Genomic DNA, 22,641 nt, shown 5'->3' on the forward strand with positions numbered 1-22,641 from the left:
ATAAATATGATGTTAGGCTGGGTTTTGAAAAGGGACAAATTCTGGGAATTAACGTTGGTGGGGAAAAGGGGAGAAAATCATGAGTGATGGTGTGGTCTCTGGTGGTGCAGGCTTAGGCACATTCTGAACTTTAATTCCTTAGATGGAATTGTAGTTATCTACAAATGATAAAAACGTCTTAGATTAAATTTTGTAACGTCAGTAGACTGATCTCAGAAGTGAAAAAAACAACCTTGGCTCCAGGATTTCATAAACGTTCGTTGAGCCTTATTACGTGCCCAGTGTCAGGGACCCAACAGCAAAGAGTTTACAAATTTGGGACAGCGGACGCAAAACAAATTATAATTAAACCATAGACCATACTGAAAATGCTACCTGGTATAAAGGAAACCAGGAGAGTCTGACAGTGTGTTTGGATTTCCAATTCTAAATATGGTAATCAAGGAGAACCTATTTGAGCAGAGACCCGAAAAACCGGTCTTCCGGCCATTTGGAGAAAAAACCCAGGCGGCGGGGCTAGCAAGTGTCGCATTATAAGAATTTACAGCAGGACAAGGTTCAAGCGATGCCCTGGGGAACGAAATTCCTACGAGTCAAAAACGCTTTCCGCGCAAAATTTGGCAGATCGCGGTCAGCAGGCGGCCCCTCGGGCACCAACGATTTAATCCACCGATTGTAGTTTAACCATCTGCCCCACCGCCCCCGGTGGCCACACTCCTCCCCTGCATCAACTGACTACAGCATGCCCAGGGATCATCAGTGCTCTGTAAGTGGGTGGACCATTCGCTGCTCCGCCCCGTGACCTGCGCGCTTGCGGAGAGGTACAAGGTCAGAGGTTTCGGAGCCGTCATGGCGGCGCTGTGCCGGACCCGTGCAGTCACTGCCGAGAGCCATTTCCTGCGAGTGTTTCTCTTCTCTCGGCCCTGTCGAGGCGCAGGAACTGAGAGTAGCTCCGGGGGTGAGAGTTCCGACTCCCTAGAGCCTAAAAGGCGCCCAGGCGGCTTCGCGAACGCTTTGGAGCGGCATTCAGAGCTGTGGCGAAAGGGGCAGCTCCCGCAGAAGAGAGTGAGTTGCGGGAACCGCGCCAGACACACCGTCGACCGGGCTGGGGTTTGAGGCGAGCTCCCGCCTGGTGGGTGGGGCGGGAGTCGGGGCGGAGCCTGGTCTGGGAGGTGGAGCTGGGGTCAGGGGTGTGTCTTGGCCCTGCAGCGGGCTACTTGGAACCAAGAGAGCTCTTGGTATGTTTCTCCGTTGGTTGTACTTCCTGCGGCCTTTACCTGCTTTGTCCCCACTCTTTTGCGCGCGTCTTCCTGGGTGAGTGCTGGAAGGGAAAACAGCAGGACGCGCTACCAGTTCGGCGATCTGGGGAGACTCCTGGGACTCAAAGACGAATTGGGCTCTACACCGGGAGAGGCAGGCCTTTCTGCTATTGGAGTCCTTTATACACGGAAGTTCCAGCGTGGAGCTTGGTGTCTGGTGTACGAGGCTCTTTATAAGTATTTGTTAATTCAGTGGATAGGTGGAAGAGAATTACTGTCTCTACGAACTTGAGCAAGTGATTTATCAATGCTTCGCTTTCCTTTTCTGTAAATGACGTTAAAAATTTTTTCCATGTGTTTCAGGCAATAGTTTGTAAAATACGATGAAATTACTAGATAAATGAAATGGAAGTGATAGACATAAATACGAGACACATTTTTTTAAATGTTTATTTTTATTTTTGAGAGAGAGAGAGAGAGCGCGCGCGCGCGAGCGGGGGAGGGGCAGAGAGAGAGAGGGAAACCCAGAATCTGAAACAGGTTCCAGGCTTCGAGCTGTCAGCACAGAGCCGGCCGCTGGGCTCGAACTCGTGAATTTCGAGATCACGACCTGAGCTGAAGTCCTGAGCCGAAGTCTTAACCGACTGAGCCACCTAGGCACCCCAATGAGACACAATTTTTTATTACTAAATTCAGCTGACATGAAATTGGATGTGTGGCCATGGTAAATTATGTAAAAATAAACACTCTCAATTTTTGTACTTTCTTTGGAGACCAGCACCAAACAGTTCACAGACAGGTTGTGTCCTGGATTATAGAAAACTACCTGGAATTTAGTAAATAATTGTTAATAGTCATTGACAAAAATTTCCTAAAATCCAGGGTTTAGGAGAAGCCTGGTGCATTAGGTTTCTATTTGCTGCCCTAACAAATTACCACAGATTTAGTGGTTTAAGACAACAGATTTATTATTTTTAGTGAGAAGTCTGACTGATGTCTCACTTGGCTAAAATCGAGATGTTGACAGGGTTGGTTCCTTTCTGTGGGTGGGATCTGGTTTTTTGCCTTTCCAGCCTGCAGAGGATGCTTGCATTCCTTCACTTACTGTCCCCCCTACACCATTTTCAAAGCCAGCAACAGCCCATTGAGTTCTTCTCACATCCTATCACTGACTTCTCTTCTGCCTCCCTCTTCCATTTTTAAAGACTCTTGTGATGACTTTGGGCCCACCCAAAGTCTGTAACATCGTCACAAATACCAGGGATTAGGATGTGGACATATTTGAGGGGGCATTATTTGTCTCCCGTACCTGGAGAAGTCATGAAATCCGAGAAGAATGCCAGTGACTGACCTGAAGTTGACTGTTGGATGGATTTAGATCCATCCTTGGTGGATGGCTTTGAGGATTACGTGTGGTAAAGTAGGAAACATAAATGTAATCGTTTCCATTCCCCAGATATTTATGTAGATAAGGGATTTTTCCCTGTTTCTCATCTTCCAACATTTCTCATTTATACCCCTTCCTCCATGCTTTATCACTACATTCCAAACACCTTCAGAAACTACCAGAAAACGCTCCTCAACTGCTGACTTAATTGTGGCAAGAGTGAAATTGTAGCGTTGTATGTACTGTATTTGAAGCCCCAAATGGTGACCGTGCTTGCGATTTCATATGGTAAGCAGTAATGTTTGTTTAATGAAGGAACCAATCAAGGTATTTGTGAGTGATCAGGATTCCATTACCTTCCTTTCCCTTTAACTTTTCAGTCAGTTAAGCATCCAAGAGGAGGCTGGAGGGCTTCTTGGCATTCCCAGCATATCAGAATTGTTCAGTCCAGCTCAGGCTGCGTGGAGTCTCTCTGGGCAATTGTTCTCTACCTAACACAGTTTAGAAAATATTATTCTACTAGGTGGAGGTTAAATGTGTTTGGTTGTGACATGCTGGTTCACTTATTATTCAGGATTTTTCAACATCTTGGTTTAATGGAAGGAAGGAAAATTCCCTGGGGAGGGGGGTAATCAGGAGGCTGGGCCGTAGTCTCCATTCAAAGAGTTGGTAGTTTTGGAGCATTTACAGTTACATGTTACAGTTACAGTTACAACGATCCCTTTACTCGTTCTTAAAAAAAAAGAAAAAGTTTATTTGTTTTGAGAGAGAGAGTGTTTAAGCAGGAGAGGGGCAGAGGGAGAATCCTTAGCAGGCTTCGTGCTGTCTGTGAGGAGCCCAACTTGGGGCGGGATCTCACAACTTGGGGCTGAGATCATGTACTGAGCTGAAAACAAGAGTCCGACGCTTAACCGACTGAGCACCCAGACCCCCCCTCGCTCCGCCTTTACTCATTTTTAATTGACGCTGCTGACTCCAGTTGCTCCCTGGTCTAGGTCATTGTATACAGTGGACAGTTACCTTCCTAAAGTTGGGCAGATTTAATGAGATACTCTTTTTGCTTTGGTTGAGAATCTTGTAAAGCTTCCTTTGCACTGTCTGCAAGATTAAATACACATCATTCCATCATCAGCTTGCTGCCTGCCGTACAGGACCCAGTCCAATACAGATATTAGAGTTTCCATTCAGTTTCAGAAGGTCAGTATTCAGAGACTGGTTCAGCCATCTTACTAGTTAACTTTGGACAAGTTACTTAGCCTATCTTAAGTTTGCTTTCTTATCTCAAAATGGGCATAACTCTCACTGGGGTTATGGGAGAGTTTGCATGAAATAAAACATTTGAAGTGCTCTTAGCCCAGTGACTGTTGCAGAGTCGCCTTTAGCTCCCTCAGTACATTTTAGCTCTTCTGTGGCCTTAGCTTTCAGGATTGCATGTTCTTTGAATGAAATCCTACTGCTTACCTAAATAATTAATAATACTTAAAAAAAAAAAACCTGTCCTTCTGTTTAATCTCAATTTAAGGTTATTTGTAGTCATTAATATGTTAACTTGTGGGTCCAGAGCAACGTGCATACTTCAGAACAAAGCTTTTCCTGGCTTTTTTACCCACGAGAATATAAATTTCAGAGGGGAGAGAAGACACCTTGTCTGACTTGTCCTGTTACATCCCTAGCACCTTGGCCTTTAATGGGCACTCAATAAATGTTTGCTAAATGGGGGAATGAAAGAATAGTGCACATAGTGCATATTTGAAATTTATTATGCCTGGGCTGTCTGAATTGAAATCTGTGTTAACTGCTTACAAACAGTTGTCTAGCTAAGAATAGTGCAGGTTTGAGCACATCTATTAAGTGTGCTTGTCCAGAATAGTAACTGAGCAAAAACAATTTTAAGAGTAATAAAAGTGAAAATACATTAGTTTTAGTGTTTACTGGAAGTTTTTAGTGCTTTTCTGACTTATATTTATAATGAGCAATGTGAGTGGTTGTTAGGTATTGAAAGAGATTCAACTTTATGAAAAAGCTTTTGCTTTACTTTTTGAAGTTTCTGAATCTATTTAATGGAAAAATATCCTGAGTTTACAAGATGAATAAAGTTCATCTTTGTTCTATGATCGAAATTTTTGAAAAAGTATAAAAATAGTATTTGCTTACTTTAAAAGGAAAATTCAAATAGCATTGAAGATTATAAATGTGAAATGTAAAAGCCCTCTTTTCCTTTTTTCCCCTCACTTTCCAGGCTGGGAGTATGTATGTGTGTTTGTTCTGTGTTGTTGTTGTTGTTTTTGAGTTGTCACACAAAGGAAACTATTTGCAGCAAATAAGGACTGCCTTCAGAGTGTGTTTAAAAAAATTTTTTTTTAATGTTTATTTTTGAGTGAGAGAGAGAGAGAGAGAGAGATATGGAGCATGAGTGGGGAAGGGGCAGAGAGAGAGGGAGACAGAATCTGAAGCAGGCTGCAGGCTGTGAGCTGTCAGCACAGAGCCCAATGTGGGGCTTGAACTCACAAACTGGGAGATCATGACCTGAGCCAAAGTCGGACGCTTAACCAGCTGAGTCACCCGGGCACCCCTGGAGTGTATTTTTAAAATGCGTACTTCATACCTCCAGAGATTTTATATGTACATTTATAAGTGCAAGCTAATTATTGATATATATACTTAAAAAACCCCACAAATTGTTTGGTACTGTTGTGAATTACATTATTACTGTTTTAAGTGTGTAAGTTCTGGGGGCTCCTGGGTGGCTCGCTCAGTCGGTTAAGCGTCCGACTCTTGATTTTGGCTCAGGTCATGATCTCACCATTCATGAGACTCACAGTTCAGGAGATGGAGCCCCTTTTTGGGCTCTGTGTTGACAGTGTGGAGCCTGGTTGGGATTCTCTGTCTCCCTCTCTCTGCCCTTTCCCCACTTGCGTTCTCTCTCTCTCAATATAAACAAATAAATGTTAAAAAAAAAAAAAAAGAAAAAGCATAAGTTCTGGATTCAGATAGTCTCGGTTTGAATCCTGGTTCTTCTATCATTTACTAGCTGTGTTTTCTTGGGTAATTACTTAATATATGTATATCTTTTCCCTTTTTGTAAAAATTCTTTGTCATGAAATTATTATGAGATTAAATGAATTTATTATTTAAACACTTAGCACAAGTGTCTGATGCTTAGTAAGCACCCAGTATATTTTAGTTGCTGCTGCTGAAAATTGCTGTTTTCATGGAAGTATAACTGGATATTTTTTCTTATCATTACATATGTGTAATGTATATACACCTCATTGAAAAAAATTTGCTTGGTTTTCCATGGTATGGATGTACTGTAATTTATTTAATGAGGCCTTTATTAATGAGATTCTAGATTGTTTTCTGCTTTTTTTTTTTAAATACAAACCTGCTACAGTGAGCATTTACATATTTTTTGCATACTTATGGGATATATGCTGGGGCAGAAGTGTACAGGTAATTTGAGCTTTGGTAGATAAAACCTGTTTGCACCACACTCCCACTTGGAATGCATGAAAATGCCTGTTTCCTCACCTCTTTTTCCATATCGGATATTTCTTGATATTGAGCCCTTAAAACAAAATACAGAAATTGGGAACTGGGGTTGTTACTCTTCACCACTGATATCAAATTGTGATTTTTATCACAATTACTTCATGTTCACATTTTTAAAAGCTTTTTAAAAATATTCATTTTGGGGGACGGGGGGAGGGGCAGAGAGAGAGGGAGACACAGAATCAGAAGCAGGCTCCAGGCTCTGAGTTGTCAACATAAAACCTGATGCGGATCTCGAACCCTCAGACTTAACCGAAGTTGGCTGCTTAACCATGGCACCCCCATGATCACGTTTTTTGACTTCATAATAGGTAAGTGCTATCAATTTGAGCCATAAAATATACTTTATCCTCAGAAAATGCTACATTTATGTCATATATATTGGGTTTATATGTAAGATTTCATTTGTAAAACAGTTTCTGCTCAAAAATATTTCTCCGTGTAAGTAGTTTGCTGTTGCTTAAACAAATCATTGTTTTGTTTTGTTTTTTTTTCCTTTGGTCTTTGTTCTTTCCCCTGGAATTAGCTTCTGTACCTGCAAATTCCATTGTAAAATCATCTTTCCACGAGGCGTTTATCATCTCATCAACCAGGCAAAACTCCTTTTGAATGTCCTGAAACTTTATTTGATATTCCCTTAATGGTACACACACAACTCTTAAGTTATGCTGAAGTCATTGGAGTACTTGTTCTATCCTGTTCTTTAGATTGTGGTTCCCTGGAGATTAGGAATCATTTTTTTATTCACCCTTTTGATTCTTTGCATAATGCCTTACACATAAGTTAGGGACTAAGTATGTATTTGTTGATTCAAATTGTAATTAAATTTATACAGTTATAATATCTTGGGTGACCTGTTATTAGATTTAACAATATGTGTGTATACTCAACAATGTAGGTTGAAATTATACCCATTGATTTAATTCTTATCCTTGCCAACGTAGTGCCAACGTAGGTATGTGTATCTGTACCTCCAGAAGTAAGTGCTATTCAGTAAGAGCGAGGCAAGTTTTTCTCAAAAAGGAACGTTCCCTGTGGGGGTGATTTAATCAAGGGCAGTTCATCATGAAATACTTATCCTAAGATTTTATTGAAGCTACTAGTTAGAGGGATCTCAGATTTAAAGGACCTGAAATGCTGTTGTTTGTAAGTGCCACCCTCATCCCATGCTTACTTACCCACTTCTGTTTTTCTTTGGTTTATTACCTTTAATACTGGTTTATCTAGCTATCTCTTCAACTAGTTCTTTGTGGGGTTTTTTTGAGGGTAGGAACCAATTCCTTTCATTTTTGTAACCAACATACTCTTTTTTTTTTTGAGAGAGAGAGAGTGCGAGTGAGGGGCAGAGAGAGAGGGAGAGAAAGAATCCTGGAGTGGGGCTCAAGCTCACTGGATGTGGGACTCGAATTCATGAACTATGAGACCATGACCTGAACAGAAATCAGATGCTTAGCCAACTGAGCCACCCAGGTGCCCCCAGCATGACATACTCTTATGTATAGACGACCTGGTAAATGTTTGCTAAGTATGCATGCATATATATAAAATATATTTTTTAATGTTTTTATTTATGTTTTTATTGTTTTTCTTAAATGTATGTATGTATATGTGTATCTATGTGTGTATTTAGAGCATGCACAGGGGACGGGCAGGGAGAGAGGGAGACAGTGAATCCCAAACACTCTCTGGACTGTCAGCGCAGAGTCCAATGCAGCGTTTCATCTCACAACCCTAGAGATAAAAAATCAAGAGTCTGACGCTTAATCAGCTGAGCCATCTAGGTGCCCCTGCTATGTATATATTTTTTAACTTAGATACATTTTCCTATTTTTTTTAAAAGAAATATTTTATTTTTATTTATTTTCTAAAGATTTTTTTTTTTTAATGTTTATTTATTTTTGAGAGAGAGACAGAGACTGAGTGGGAAGGGGGCAGAGAGAGGGAGACACAGAATCCGAAGCAGCTCCAGGCTCTGAGCTGTCAGCACAGAGCCTGACTCAGGGCTCCAATTCACAAACCACAAGATCATGACCTGAGTCGAAGTGGAATGCTTAACTGACAGAGCCACCGAGGCGTCTCTAAAGAAATATTTTAAAACCTCTGATGCTGTTGTGTCACTTACACAGTAGAGATATGTAGAATCTGTTAAGCCAATTGGAAGCTATGCAATAGCAGATGACCCATCTTTTAGCCACAAGGTGGCAATAGTTGAGCAAATATTTAGTTTTCTGCTTTGTGAATAATACTGTTTCTCAACGGTAGAGGGTAGCATATGATTTTCAGCACATTGAAAAATGGTTTGCGAGAGGTTTTGAGACCACACGGTAGAACGTTTTATTCTTTTAAGATAAGAGAATAACATTTTACTATGTTAGTTTATTTACATAGAATAGTAATGTTACAAGACAGTTTATATTTTTATTTTAGCAATATATTAGCTTTCATGCAGGTTTTAAATATTGTTTTTCACTTTTTCATGAATATTTCTTACTGGTATTTTTTATTTCAAAATGTTGGAACATTCCAGAAGACAGAACATACAAATCAGATATTTTTTTTCTCCCAGAATACCAAAAAAATCCAAAATATAACTTAATTTAAAGGATTTGTTTTAATATCGGGGAAAATTCTCTTATTTTTAGAGTAAATTTTAAGTCTACTAAATTCCTATAGTAGTAATATTCTTTAGTTTTATTTACCCTTTTTTTCTCACTAGGTTTATATTGATGACTTAAAAATTGTACCAGTGTTTTATTCTCTTTATTTATTTTTTTTTAAGTTTATTTATTTATTTTGAGAGGGAGAGAACAGGGCAGAGAGAGGAGAGAAAGAATCCCAATCAGGTCCTACACTGTCAGTGTGGAGCTCGATGCGGGGCTTGAACTCATGAACTGTGAGATCATGACCTGAGCTGAAGTCAAGAGTCAGATGCTTAACCAACTGAGCTACTCAGGCACCCTATACCAGTATTTTATGTAGTGGTACCTGGATGGCTCAGTCGGTTGTGTGACCAACTTCAGCTCAGGTCATGATCTTACAATTCGTGAGTTTGAGCCCCTTGTCAGGCTTTGTGCTGACAACTCAGAGCCTAGAGCCTGCTTTGGATCCTGTGTCTCCATCTCTCTCTCTCTGCCCCCCTCCTCTGTCTCTCTCTTTCTGTCTCTTTCAAAATAAAACAGTAAAAAAATTAAAAACGAATATGTAAAGGAATGTTGAAAAAGATTTCCGATTTTAACCATGGTGCCAGCTGGTTTTTACATTATGAAATTCTAGGTGAGTTATCCCTAAGTTAGTAAGAAAAGTCTTTTGAAGTGTTTAGTTTCACAGTGGAGTCTAACATTTTCAAAGCATGTTTAGAGAAAATTACTAGTCAATAAAAAAACGATAGGAGTGAATTGAAGTAGGTATAAATCTCTAGGAAAAAGTCAACACTTATAATATGCTTATAAATAATACTATACATTTCCTAAACTAAAAGATAAATATATTCTCAATATATTCTGTATGTATTTTGTGTCATGGGTGGTCATATGATCTGATCATACTCTTTCAGGTTGTTTAGTGACTTCCCAAGGCAGCATTAACTTTGTGTATCTTTATTAACTCTCATTTTTGCTCAGAAATCTCCATTCTTTTAAGGTGTTTGGGTATTTTTTTTTTCAAGGTTATATTGAAATTTCCTCTTTTGATTATGTAATAATTTTTAAAAATGTTTTAAAGCATTTTTTAAACACTTTTTTATTTTAAGTAATCTCTACACCAGTGTGAGGCTCAAACTCACAACCCCGGGATCAAGAGTTGCATAGTCTACCGTCTGAGCCAACCAGGTGCCCCTATGTTAATAATAATTTTTAAAGTTTTTTTTTTAATGTTTTTATTTATTTTTGAGACAGAGAAAGAGCATGAACAGGGGAGGGGCAGAGAGAGAGGGAGACACAGAATCTGAAGCACGCTCCAGGCTCTGAGGTGTCAGCACAGAGCCCAATGCGGGGCTCGAACCCACGGACTGCGAGATCATGACCTGAGCTGAAGTCGGGCGCTTAACCGACTGAGCCACCCAGGCGCCCCAATAAGAATTTTAATAACATGATTATGTCCCTTAAGTTTGCTTTTATCTGGTGGCGTTTAATAACAAATGAAATAAAGGAAACTATCACGGTTGAGTGGAGCCTGGTTTATAGGGATTTGGGAATAAAATTAAGCAGTGTTGGTTCATTTTGGATTTTGCCTTGCTTTTTAAAGCACTCTGCTCTCGGCCACTGTCAGATAATCAGAGGTGGACTTCCATTCCAGGAGTCACAGTTCAGCAGCTCATCTCTGGCTGGTTACCCAAATTGAGACGGTTGTGTTCTACTAAAGGAGATATGTGTGCACCAGCACACAGGGGATTCATTCCAGAGAGATGAAAACTTATGTTCATATAAAAACCTGTCTATAAATGTTCGTAGTGGCTTTATTTGTTATCACCAAAAACTGGAAACGGCCCAGATGTTCTTCAACTGTTGAATGGTAAAACAAACTGTGGTACATCCATACCATGGAATACTACTTAGAAGTAAAAAGTAATAAATGATTGATATACATAACAAATTGAATGACTCTCAGGGGAATTATGCTGAGTGAAAAAAGCCCATTCCGAAAGGTTACACAGTGTGAGTCTGTTTATGACACTCGTGAAATGACAAAATTATTGAGATGGAGATCAGTGGTTGCTAAAAGTTAGAGATGGGGGTGGAGATCAGAAGGGAGATGGGGAGTTATAAAAGAGCAGCATGAGGGATCCTTGCAGTGATGGAACTGTCCTGTAACGTGACTGTGGTGAATACGTGAATCTTCACATGTGATAAAATTGTGTAGAACTAGATACACATACAAGTAATTGGGTATAAAACTGGTAAAAATGTGAATACTGTTGGTGGATTGTATCAGTGTCAGTTTCCTGGTTTGGTATCTTATGTGGTCTCACAAGATGTTAGCCTTGGGATAACTGAGTAAAGGATGCAGGGGATCTCTATTCTTTCTTTTAATTACATGTGAATTTATAATGATCTCAAAATAGAAAGTTGAATTTTTTTAAAAAAGGATTATTTCCCTAGTCTGTCAGGTCCAGCACTGGTAAGACTAGTGAATTCCCTAAACATGAGCCCATGATCCCACATCATTTCCATAAAATGATTTCTTTGGTTAGAAACTGCTGTGTGGAATACCATGACAATGAATAAGAGATTCTGTAAGGTGGGTGGTGGTTTTGATAGAAGCTTTGTGGGCAGGAAAGGCAAATCCATATTTAGAGTAAGTGTTTATTCCAGTGATAATATATCACTGTCCTTTCTGTGTAGAATGGCTCAGCATAACCTGCCACCAGGTAGCAATCTGATCATTTCAGGGAATGATGCTATATTGGAAGCTTATTGTTGGTCCCTGCTGTTGGCATATTGGTCATTTAGCAGTGACTGTAGCCAGGTTAACATGGGTGACTAGAAGTCAGTGTTTCTGAATCCATGCATAACCTCCATCCCACGAAAATTCAGGGACCTGCCACCTAGGTGAAATTTTTCATTGGTTCGCAGCCTCTGGGATATGTTGAGATACCCCTCTTACCACTAAGACAGAAGCACATCCCTGCTCCTGTGGCACCTTTGTTATTGAATGCATTGGTGGGGGACAGGAATAGCTGGGGAAAGAGGTTGACATCCACAAGACTGGTTATCATCCCCTGATTATTAAGATTCTTTCTGCTAAAGAGATCATTTACATGTGACTCATTTATTTTCTCACTCTGCCCATTCAGAGAGGTCTATCCACATACCTCTTTCCCAGACCTTGCCATTTATTTCTCACTCATGTGCCTTCTAAATCCCTGACCACCCAGCAAAATCATTGGTCACTTCACACAGATTAATATAGATCCATACCTTAGGTTATCTTTCCTTCCAGGCAAAGAGATCAGGTGCACTGCTCAAAGTTCTGTCCCCTGAGAGGCTGTTCCTTTATCCCTGTCCTTCAGGGCCACTCTAGTTCTGCATTATGATTCACCTGGAGAGGTCTGGCAAAATCTCCATTCTACAGCTTTCTCTGCTATAGATACTTGAAATACTACCACATCTGCAGGGTCTTAAAGCCCAGGTAGTAGAGTCACTTGCCTGGTAGTCTGGACCTATTGTAGAGCTTTGTCTTATTCTGAGCCTTCCTCAAAAAACTGGCAGCTTTTTGGGTCACTTTGGTAAAAGAGTTGGAGAAGAATGTCCAAATAAGGTATTTGTTGCCTCCAAAATTCAAAGAGGCCCAGTAAGCACTGCACGTCTCTCTTAGTGGTAAAAATGTCCCAGACCACTGGCCTTCTAGGAATTTCACCAAGGCCTAGCATTTTTGTGAGATTTATTTCCTACCCTCTAGCATACATGTGTCTTACCATGTATCTAGAGTAGTTGCAACTTCCTGCTTCCAAGTCCAATCAGTATGTGTTACAGACCAATATGATGTCCAGTGGAATGAAGCGGCAAAGCCCCTGTATGCTAGTTTATGACAGAGCTGGTGAATTGATGTAACTCTGAAGTATGTGTTGTTTACTAGCAGACCTAGAAAAAGAAAGCATTTGTCAGATCACTTAGCGCATACCAGGTGATAGGGGGTATTTGATTTGCTCTAGCCATGAAACCACATCTGGAATAACAGCTGTAGTTGGAGTTACTACTTGATTAAGTTTATGGTACTAAATTAGCACTAAGACCCATCTGTTTTCTATAGGGCCACATAGGCAAGTTAAGTGGGAATATGGTAGAAATCACCATCCTGCATCTTCTAGGTCCTTGGCACTAATCGTTGCAGTGCCTCCGGGAATGTGGTATTACCTTCAATGTACTTGTTTGGTAGGTAGATGAAGTTCTAATATTTTCTGCTTCTCCTTTCCGACTTTAATAGCCCTCACTGCACAGATTAAGGAACAAATGTGGGCATTCTGCCAGTTGCTGAGTAAAGCTATTCCCATTATGCATTCTAGAACCTGGGAAACAACCACAAAGTGAGTTCAGGGGATGGGCCTGAGCTAAAACTCCATTCTCCTCCTCCATACCCCCATAAGCCTCTATTCTGACTAGAAGCAAAATTGGGTTTTCAAGAGTTATGTCAGTTCACATAATCCTTGAAAAGTGTGATTATTTCTCCTTCCCCAGTGGACACCCTAGTAAACAGTCACAACTCCCTTTAGGAGAGCTAGTAGGACGATCGACAGTACACATTTTTAGCTATGTAGCAGGATCCTTCCTCAGTCTGCATGATCTCCTCTTCATTCAGAGGACTCAGTGTCTGGGAATTGGTTCAAGTTTGGGAATTTGTTGAGTGGCCCTGGCAGTCATTTGTGGTGATTCAGGGCAGGCTGTTCATTAGAACTATAGCGTTTTCCTATCTGTTTCATTTCTGGGACACCATAATCAATCAGCCAACACCAGAGAGCTCTTCAAGTCAGACTGTTTTGATTACTGTTTACACTCTGTTGCATTATGATAACCGTGCCCATCATGTTGTTGGCTAGTAAGTGCTGACCTGACTCCTGCCACTTCAGGGTCTCATTATCTCCACTGAATTCAGAGAGCTCTTTATGGCAGCAGCTCCCACCAGTCAGTCCTGCAGAGAACAGTCACCACATAGCACTTCAGAAATGCTGGTGTTCCCCTCACAAATGCCTTTCCCTTAGGTTTGGTGAACTGAGTATCTTATAGATCCTCCTGGGGACCACAGTAAGGGCTAGGTGAAAAGGTCCACTCCAACATTCCGTTCTCTCCAAGCATTTGGGTACCTTCTTCTGTGGTATCCTAAGGAAGTTCTGGTATTTCAACTTCATCTAGTATAGTCTGTCTTTTGGTTCAGATTTTATTCAGCCAACCAAGCAAACTTTCAAAACCCACACCTAGCCTCTTAAGCTGACATTGTATCTGAATCTCTGCTCGGTGAGCCCATATTAGTCAATTTGGCCCAAGGCCATACTGTCTTCCCTTCACCCTGACCCAGGACCCTTAGGATCTATTCCCATACAGATCCTTAGTTTCTACTGATTTCAGTTAACAAAATCATATAGTTCTTTTGGTGTGTATTATAGCCCTTCATGGACTATACTTTATATCTCACCCCTTGAGGTCTGCTGAGACTTGAATTTGGTTATAGGTCTAGTCCTATCCAATAGAACTTTCTGTAATGATGGAAATATATACTGTCTGTGCTGTTTGCATATGGCCGCTGAGCATTTGAAATGTGGCTAGTGCAATTTGGGAACTGAATTTTAAATTTCATTTAATTTTAATTGAATTTGAATAGCTGCCTGTGTCTAGTGGATACCATATTGAACAGTGCGGGTCTGCAAGCACTGAGAAGTGGGAGAGATGGATACTTAGGAGGACCAGTGGGCCCCTACAGCTACCTCAGGGTAGACCACTGCTGGTACTTCAGGAAAGGGAAGACCAACCTCCTCACACTGGGATGGAAGGGCCGCTTCTACTGGCAGAGGATACCTGGCACAGGTTAGGGGCCTAGGGGCTGCAGGTTCATCAGCATTTGCCCATATGTCCCCTGCTAAATTTCAGGATTCGCCACCTTCCTAATCAATGCCCCAATTTTAATACTAGAGAACCTGTGAAATTGGGAACTCAGTTTGCCTTGCCATTAAGCCATGTGCAGAATTAGATGTTGGGTTTTTTGGGTTTGTTTTGGGCTTGTTTTGGTTTTTTGTTGTTGTTGTTGTTTTGAAATCTTGGACCTGAGGCCAAAAGAGATAAAGATTTCTTTTAGGACAGTTACACAAACTTTCAGATCCCTTATGTTAACCTCTAGGCTGGTATTTAAAGCCCTGGGGCTATCATTTTCCAGTGCACTTAATAGCGAACGACACTTTTATACTTCTGTGTTTTGACCTAATTGATATGAGGCAGAAGATACTTCTTCATGACAAAACCTTGTCATGATTATACGTCGTTATGTTTCTACAGATGTTAATTTAAGTAGTTGCTTTGCCGTGTACATCGTTTACACTGTGGGCTATCAGTATCTCTTTTCATGAAAATGGGATTGTGAATGTCTTTAGATTGAATGAATTCGGAGAATGAACCCCAGATAGCCCAGAATTAATTTAGATAACCCATCTTACAGTTGTATTCCTGTGGAACCATTTTGGTAGTCTCATCTTGTGTTCACAGAGACTTTTACCATAGGGACTTTTTCGAGTGCCTATATATGAGCCAATTCCTGCCCTGGATACTTTTTCTAGACATTCTTTACTAGTTGTCTCTGTGTTTTTATTGTGCAGGGTTAGAATAAAAAGTAGAAGTAGATAGCAGTAGCATTTTATAGGAGATCCCTGAAAGCAAGTTTTGACTATTGTTTGTTAAACATTGGAATATGGACAATATAGAAAGGGATGGTGCCATGGATAGGATGGAAATTGATTTCAGAAGTTTCTTTTTAGAATCGTCAGCAAATACTCTATCCTATTTTTTTTTTCTTCCAGGAACCAAGATAATATATTTATGTAAACTTTTTTAGTAGTGAACAAAACAGACATCTTTTCCATCTTGAAGTAAAGAAGACAAACATTTAACGATTGATTTTACATGTCATGAATGTTATCAAAGAATTTGTATAGTACTAGAAATGGAAGGTATAATGCTAAGTGAAATAAGACAGAGAAAGACAAATACCACATGATTTCACTCATATATAGAATTTAGGAAACAAAACAAGTAAACAAAGAAAAAAGACAAAACAAAACAAAACAAAAACTCAACAACCAAACTCTTAAATACAGAGAACAAACTGGTGGTTTCCAAAAGGGAGGTGGGTGAAAGTGGGGGAAATAGATACAGGGGATTAAGAGCACACTTACCATGATGAGCACTAAGTAATGTATAGAATTGTTGAATCATTATATTTTACACCTGAAACTGATGTAGCACTGTATGTTAATTATACTTCAATTGAAAAAAAGAAATTGTATAGTACTGAGTTATATAGGATCGTAGAACATGACATTTAAAAAAATTTTTTTAAATGTTTATTTTTGAGAGTGTGTGTGTGTGTGTGTGTGTGTGTGTGTGTGTGTGTGTGTGAGGAGGGGAGGAGCAGAGAGAGGGAGACACACAATCCAAAGCACGCTCCAGGCTCTGAGCTGAGCTGTCAGCGCAGAGCCCTATGCGGGGCTCAAACTCATGAACTGTGAGATCATGACCTGAACCGAAATCAAGAGTCAGATGCTTAACTGACTGACTGATTGCCCAGGCGCCCATGCTCTATAATCAATTCTTAAAGGAAGCAGTCAACTCTTAGGTACCTGCTTTATCTATGACAACTCTACGAATGAGGTTTATAGCAACATTTTCCATAACCAGGGTTAGACACTGAGCTCCATGATATACCTGGCAGGTGACAGTCTGCCTACAGTCTCTGTAGTCTGCTTCAGCTAACAATGGTGGTTGTCAACATGGATTGAAGGAATTGCTACATTTATTGTTTTTAGAAAACATTTGACAAGTAAATGAGGAATTCAGAAATGGTTCTGGATTATGATTTTTGAAGGAGAGCTTTGTCTGATTACTTGACATAGCATCCAAACAGTATAAGGAGTTTACAATTTAAAAGCAAATTCAAGTGTTAATCCAGGGATCTTATGCTTGTGGTAAAATCATTTCACTCACTGAAAATACATTGACTTCCACTCTAAAATGTGACAAAGTAGAGGCAAAAATAATGGAACAAAAAACAGTACCATTACTACTTGAATTTAAAATCTTCTTTAAAATATAATTATTCATGGGGTGCCTGGGTGGCTCAGTTGGTTAAGTGTCTGACTTTGGCTCAGGTCATGATCTCACAATTTGTGAGTTCAAGCCCTGAATCGGGCTTTCTGCTGTCAGCACAGAACTTGCTTTGGATCCTGCCTCCCTCTCTGTCCCTCCCCAACTTGTTTTCTCTCTCTCTCAAAAGTAAACATTAAAATATATATATATATATATATATAAATTATTCATATCTTGAATAGCCAAAGCAATCGAGAAAAAAGAACCTGGAGGCACAACAATCCCTGATTTCAAACTATATTACAAAGCTGTAGTAATCAAAACAGTATGTTATTGGGATAAAAACAGACATATAGGCCAATGGAACAAAATAGAGAGCCTAGAAGTAAACCCACACTTCTAGGTGTGGGTATATTTTCAGTTAATTTATGATGAAAAAGCCAAGAATATACAAGGGGAAAGGACAGTCTCTTTAATAAATGGTGATGGGAAAACTGAACAGCTACATGCAAAAGAATGAAATTGGACCACTGTCTTTCAACATACACAAAAAGTAACTCAAAATGGATTGAAGACTTGAATGTAAGACCTAAAACCATAAATCTGGAAGAAAACATAGGTGGTAAGGTCCTTGACATAGGTCTTGGCAATGATTTTTTAAATCTGACACCAAAAGCAAAAGCAACAAAAGTAAAAATGAACAAGTGGGACTACATCAAACTAAAAAGCTTTTTACAGCAGAGGAAGGAAACAAACAGCAAAGTGAAATGCATTCTATTGAATGGGAGAAAGTACTTACAAGTGATATATCTGATAAGAGGCTAATATCCCAAATATATGAAGAACTCTTATAACTTGGTAGCAAAAAATCCCCAAACAACAAAAATGGACAGGAAATTTAAGTAGGCCTTTTTCCAAAGAAGACATGGATGGCCCACAAGTATGCAGAAGATTCTCAGCATTGTTAGGGAAATGCAAAGCAAGATCACAATGAGATATCACCTCACACCTGTTAAAATAGCTATTATCAAAAAGACAAGAAATAATAAATGTTGGTGAGGATGTAGAGAAAAAAGAACCCTGTGCACTGTTGGTGGAAATGTAAATTGGTACAACCACTATGGAAAACAGTACAGAGGTTTCTAAAAAAGTTAAAAAAAAGAACTACCGTATGACCTAGCAATTTCAATTCTGGTGTTTATCTGAAGAAAGTCAAAACATTAACTCAGAAAGATGTATGCACCACCCACCATGTTCATAGCAGCATTATTTATAATAGTCAAGATATGGAAACAACCCAAGTGTCCATTGATGGATGAATAAAGAAAACATGGTGTGTATATATGTGCATATACATATATGCAATGGAATGCCATAAATGGTTCAGCCATGAAAAAAAAGGAAATCTTGCCATTTGCAATAACATTCATGGGCCTCATTATGCTAAGTGAAATAAGTCAGAGGAAGACAAATGCATATGATCTCACTTATATGTGGAATCTAAAACAAAAACCAAAAATCTCATTTAAAAAAAGCTCATAGATACAGAGAACAGATTGGGGTTGCCAAAAGTAGGAGTTTAGAGGGTGGGGGCAGTAAATGGGGTCAAAAGATGCACACTTACACTTAAAAAAATAAATAGGAATGCAGCGTGGTGACTATAGTTAATAATACTATATTGTATATTTGGAAGTTGCTAAGACACTAGATCTTAAAAATTCTCATCATGTTTTTTTGTGAGTATGTATAGTGAAGGATGTTAAGTAGGCTTATTGTGATTATTTCACAGTATACACAAATATCATTATGTTGTATACCTGAAATTGTTTTAATGGCATAACATAATGTTATTTGTCAATTATACTTCAATATAAAATATTCATAACTTTGTAAAGTTTATAGTATAAATATTTCACAACAGAACTAAAAGTCTTGAGATCTTATTAAATAATTAGTCGATAACATTCAGTTATTTTCTGAAACTTAGGAAACACCTTTTACTATCATACTAATCTTAGCCCAAAAGTCTCTTCACAGTTATGAAGGAAATTGTGTTATTTTAGGAACAGGCCCTAGTGGTGGCTAAATTATTTTCAATAAATGTTTAACCATTAGATTTACTACTGGATCTCCCTGTCATCTAAGGCTGTTTTAATTAGACCCTGGCTTCAATTGGAAGTCTTCCAAAGTAGTGGGGGGGGGGGGGGCAAAAGGAGGAGGAGGAGGGGGAGGAGTGAGGAAGGAGGAGCTGTCAACCACAGGAGTGAGGTACTGGGAAAGCAGGTCCTAGGGACAAAGGGGAGGGACCCTCTTTGCCTGCAGGCAGGATGAGAGCCCAGCGTTGATATTCTGTTTTCTCCTTTGAGTGGTGCTCTTTTCAGCCGCCCTGGTGGCAGCTGTTGTGGATGACATAGTGGCTGGCTACTCGAATAGTAGTAGTAGCTGCTCTTGCCACTGCTAGGTTGGTGTTACTGTTTGCACGGCCTCTAGAGGGCAACTCCTAGCCTTTGTTTGTGTTGAGCTTGTAGGATGTGTTTCATCCTTGGCTGTCTGCAAGAGAGAACTATTTTCTCAAGGTGCTTGTTTAAGGACCTTTAGTATCATATTCTGTAGAGTTATAAAACTAGTGTTACGGCTCAAAGCATAATATCCCTGGCTACCTTTTCGGTTCTGTTTGCCATCTAGATCTTCTGACTTGTCTTTGGTTTAGATCGACACTTAGTACTCAGGATTCTTTCCCAGTGTGTTTCAATCCTCTGAAACAAACCCATCACCATACCCTCCTTCTAGCATCTAAAGGACTTGGTATCAGCCAAATGTTTCGACTTTCATTTCCTTTGACTTTCTTTTTCTTGAGGCACAGGTCATAAGCTTTGGTCTTTGGGCCAAAGTGTGTTTCATCAGATTTATAAAATGAAAGGCTTTTTTTCAATGTGCGAACATTGAAAAATTAGAAATTTTACATTGATACTTGGATTTTTGGCTTTTCTTGGAAAATCAAAAGATGTGGCAACACTGGACCTGAATTGCAATTGCAGCTAGAGCTGAGTAGTGGCTCTGCCTTTTAGACTGGCACGTATTCTGGTTACCAAGTCCCCACCCAGCCTGGCATTTGAGTTTGTAATCCTTGGAGTACTACATGCGTTGAAAATGAGTCATAAGTATGGTTTAATAGTTTTTAAGGTAAGTACTCTCTCGAACTCTTAATAATTCTCTCTTAAATAACAGATGTAAAACTTACTCCAAATACAGGATGTAGGTAAATTGTTAGTATTCTTCTGTAATCGGTTCCCACAAATAGAAACTTAGTAGTTCCCTTAGTTTGAGCCAAAGAATGCGCATACCACGTGCACAAATTAAAAATGAGTAGAAGGTACAAGTCTGTACTCATGGATTTCGGAAAAAGCATGTGTTTGGAAAAAAGTTTGTAAGTTTAAAAAAAATTAAAAGGTAAGGAGCCTGCATTATAGGATCAGTCTTACCTCAGGTAAATTCAGTCTGTAAAAAGATTGGAAAATGAGCAGCACAAAACAAGAAGCTATTTTTCCTTGAAATTTTACTTTAGGAAGAAGAAGAAAATTGTAACAAAGCTATTTAAAAATATTATATAACAAGGACTCAGGTTCATCCTGGTAACTGAAAGACCTTTAATCATGTTTATCTTAATCTATATTTAAATTTAAAAACCGCTTTTGTTCGGTTATTTTTTATTTAAGTATAATTAACATACAGTGTTATATCAATTTCAGGTGTACAATATGATTCCACAATTCTATACGTTCACGCTCATCACAATAAGTATACTCTTAATACCCTTTATCAATTTCACCCATCCTCCCATCCATCTCCCCTCTGGCAACCACTAGTTTATTCTCTTTATTTAAGAGTCTGTTTTTTGGTTTGTCTCTTGTATTATTTGTTCTTTTGTTTGTTTTGTTTCTTAAATTTCACATATGAGTGAAATCATTCCATCCCAGATATGAGTGAAATCATGTGATATTTGTCTTTCTCCATATGACTTATTTCACTTAGCATTATATGCTCTACGTTGCACCCATGTTGTTGCAAATGACAAGATCTCATTCTTCTTTGTGACTGAGTAGTACTCCATTGTATGTATATATACAACATCTTCTTTACCCATTCATCTGTCACTGGATACTTGGGTTGCTTTCATCCTTTGGCTATTGTGAATAATGCTGCAATAAACCTAGGGGTACATGTATCTTTTTGCATTAGTATTTTCTTTTTTAACATTTATTTATTTTTGAGAGAGAGAGAGAGAGAGAGAGAGAGAGAGAGAGCGCGCGAGCATGAACAGGGGAGGGTCAGAGAAACAGGGAGACATAGAATCTGAAACAGGCTCCAGGCTCTGAGCTGTCAGCACAGAGCCCGACACGGGGCTTGAACCCATGGACCGCGAGATCATGACCTGAGCCGAAGTCGGACGCTTAACCAACTGAGCCACCCAGGCGCCCCAAGTATTTTCATTTTATTCTACTCAGTAGTGGAATTACTGGATCATATGGTAGTTCTATTTTTGAGGAACCTCCATACTGTTTAGTCACTCTCATTAAACTTGAATTTGAAGGGTTTTTTTGTTTTGTTTTGTTTTTTGGCAGATGATCAATATTAGGAATAAAGTGAGTCACCTTCTTGGATACTGTACTCACATGCTCAGACTGACCTCCCTCTGTCCCCATGCTAGGAGCCTTTGTCTAAGGATACTCCTTACTTTGTTCACATTCCAGATTCTACTCTGAGCCACCACATCTGTATTATCTGCCACCAAGGGCTTTTCTTGGTCTCTTCTTCAAGAAGGAAAGGGAGGAAGAAGAAGTTGAAGACTATATCTAGCTTTTTAAAGCAAAGTTCCAGGGGTGCCTGGGTGGCTCAGTTAGTTAAGCATCTGACTTTGACTCAGGTCATGATCTCACGGTTTGTGAGTTTGAGTCCTCATTGGAGGAGCCCAAGTCCCGCTTTAAGTGAGCATGAGCCCCAGCTCGGGTGAGCACGAGTCCCATTTTGGGTAAAACACGAGTCCTGCTTTGGGTAAGCCCCGTTTCTCTCTCTCTCTCTCTCTTTCTCTCTCTCACCCCTTGTAGGATTCTCTCTCCCTCTCTCTCTGCCTTCTCTCATTTGTGCTCCCCCCTCTTAAAAAAATAAATACCCCCCCAATAATTCCATTTAAATATTTTTTAGTATTGCTACAAAATGTAAATATATATGGCACATTGACTTTTAAAATTTTCTTCTGTAAGATTTTCTTATATCTATCATACTATATGTTTATATTGAATTATATGCATATAAATATCTCTTTTTATTTTTAGGGTTCTCCAAAAAATGTGGAATCCTTTGCGTCTATGCTGAGACATTCTCCTCTTACACAGATGGGACCTGCCAAGGATAAACTAGTTATTGGACGAATCTTTCATATTGTGGAGAATGATCTTTATATTGATTTTGGTGGCAAGTTTCATTGTGTGTGTAGAAGACCAGAAGTGGATGGAGAGTAAGTAGAATCATTTCCAAGTTTTTTTTAATACTGTTCATAAAAGTTGAGATACCTCAAAACTATTTTTGGACCTTAATTGGTGATTTTCTAAAAGACAGAAAATATGCTTTATTTCTCTTCATAATGCTGGTTAGGGAAGTTAGG

The 22,641-nt window shown here is 39.4% G+C and overlaps 1 protein-coding gene across 2 annotated transcripts in view; it reads left to right on the forward strand.

Moving 5' to 3' along the window:
• The first annotated feature begins 743 nt into the window (after positions 1-743).
• The window catches only part of MRPS28 (mitochondrial ribosomal protein S28), a 204,859-nt gene continuing 182,961 nt past the window's right edge, over positions 744-22,641 (forward strand). Inside the window, exons 1-2 of one of the 2 annotated variants that reach the window (XM_040487533.1) lie at positions 744-1,065; positions 22,313-22,494. In XM_040487533.1, coding sequence (XP_040343467.1) covers positions 850-1,065; positions 22,313-22,494 — 398 coding nt within the window. In that variant the 5' untranslated portion in view covers positions 744-849. The remainder of the gene's footprint in view (positions 1,066-22,312; positions 22,495-22,641) is intronic. The other variant, XM_040487532.1, reaches the window with a different exon arrangement.

Source organism: Herpailurus yagouaroundi, unplaced genomic scaffold (genome assembly GCF_014898765.1).
Source record: "Herpailurus yagouaroundi ecotype Mexico unplaced genomic scaffold, PumYag 165, whole genome shotgun sequence".
In the NCBI taxonomy this organism is placed as follows: Eukaryota; Metazoa; Chordata; class Mammalia; order Carnivora; family Felidae; genus Herpailurus; species Herpailurus yagouaroundi.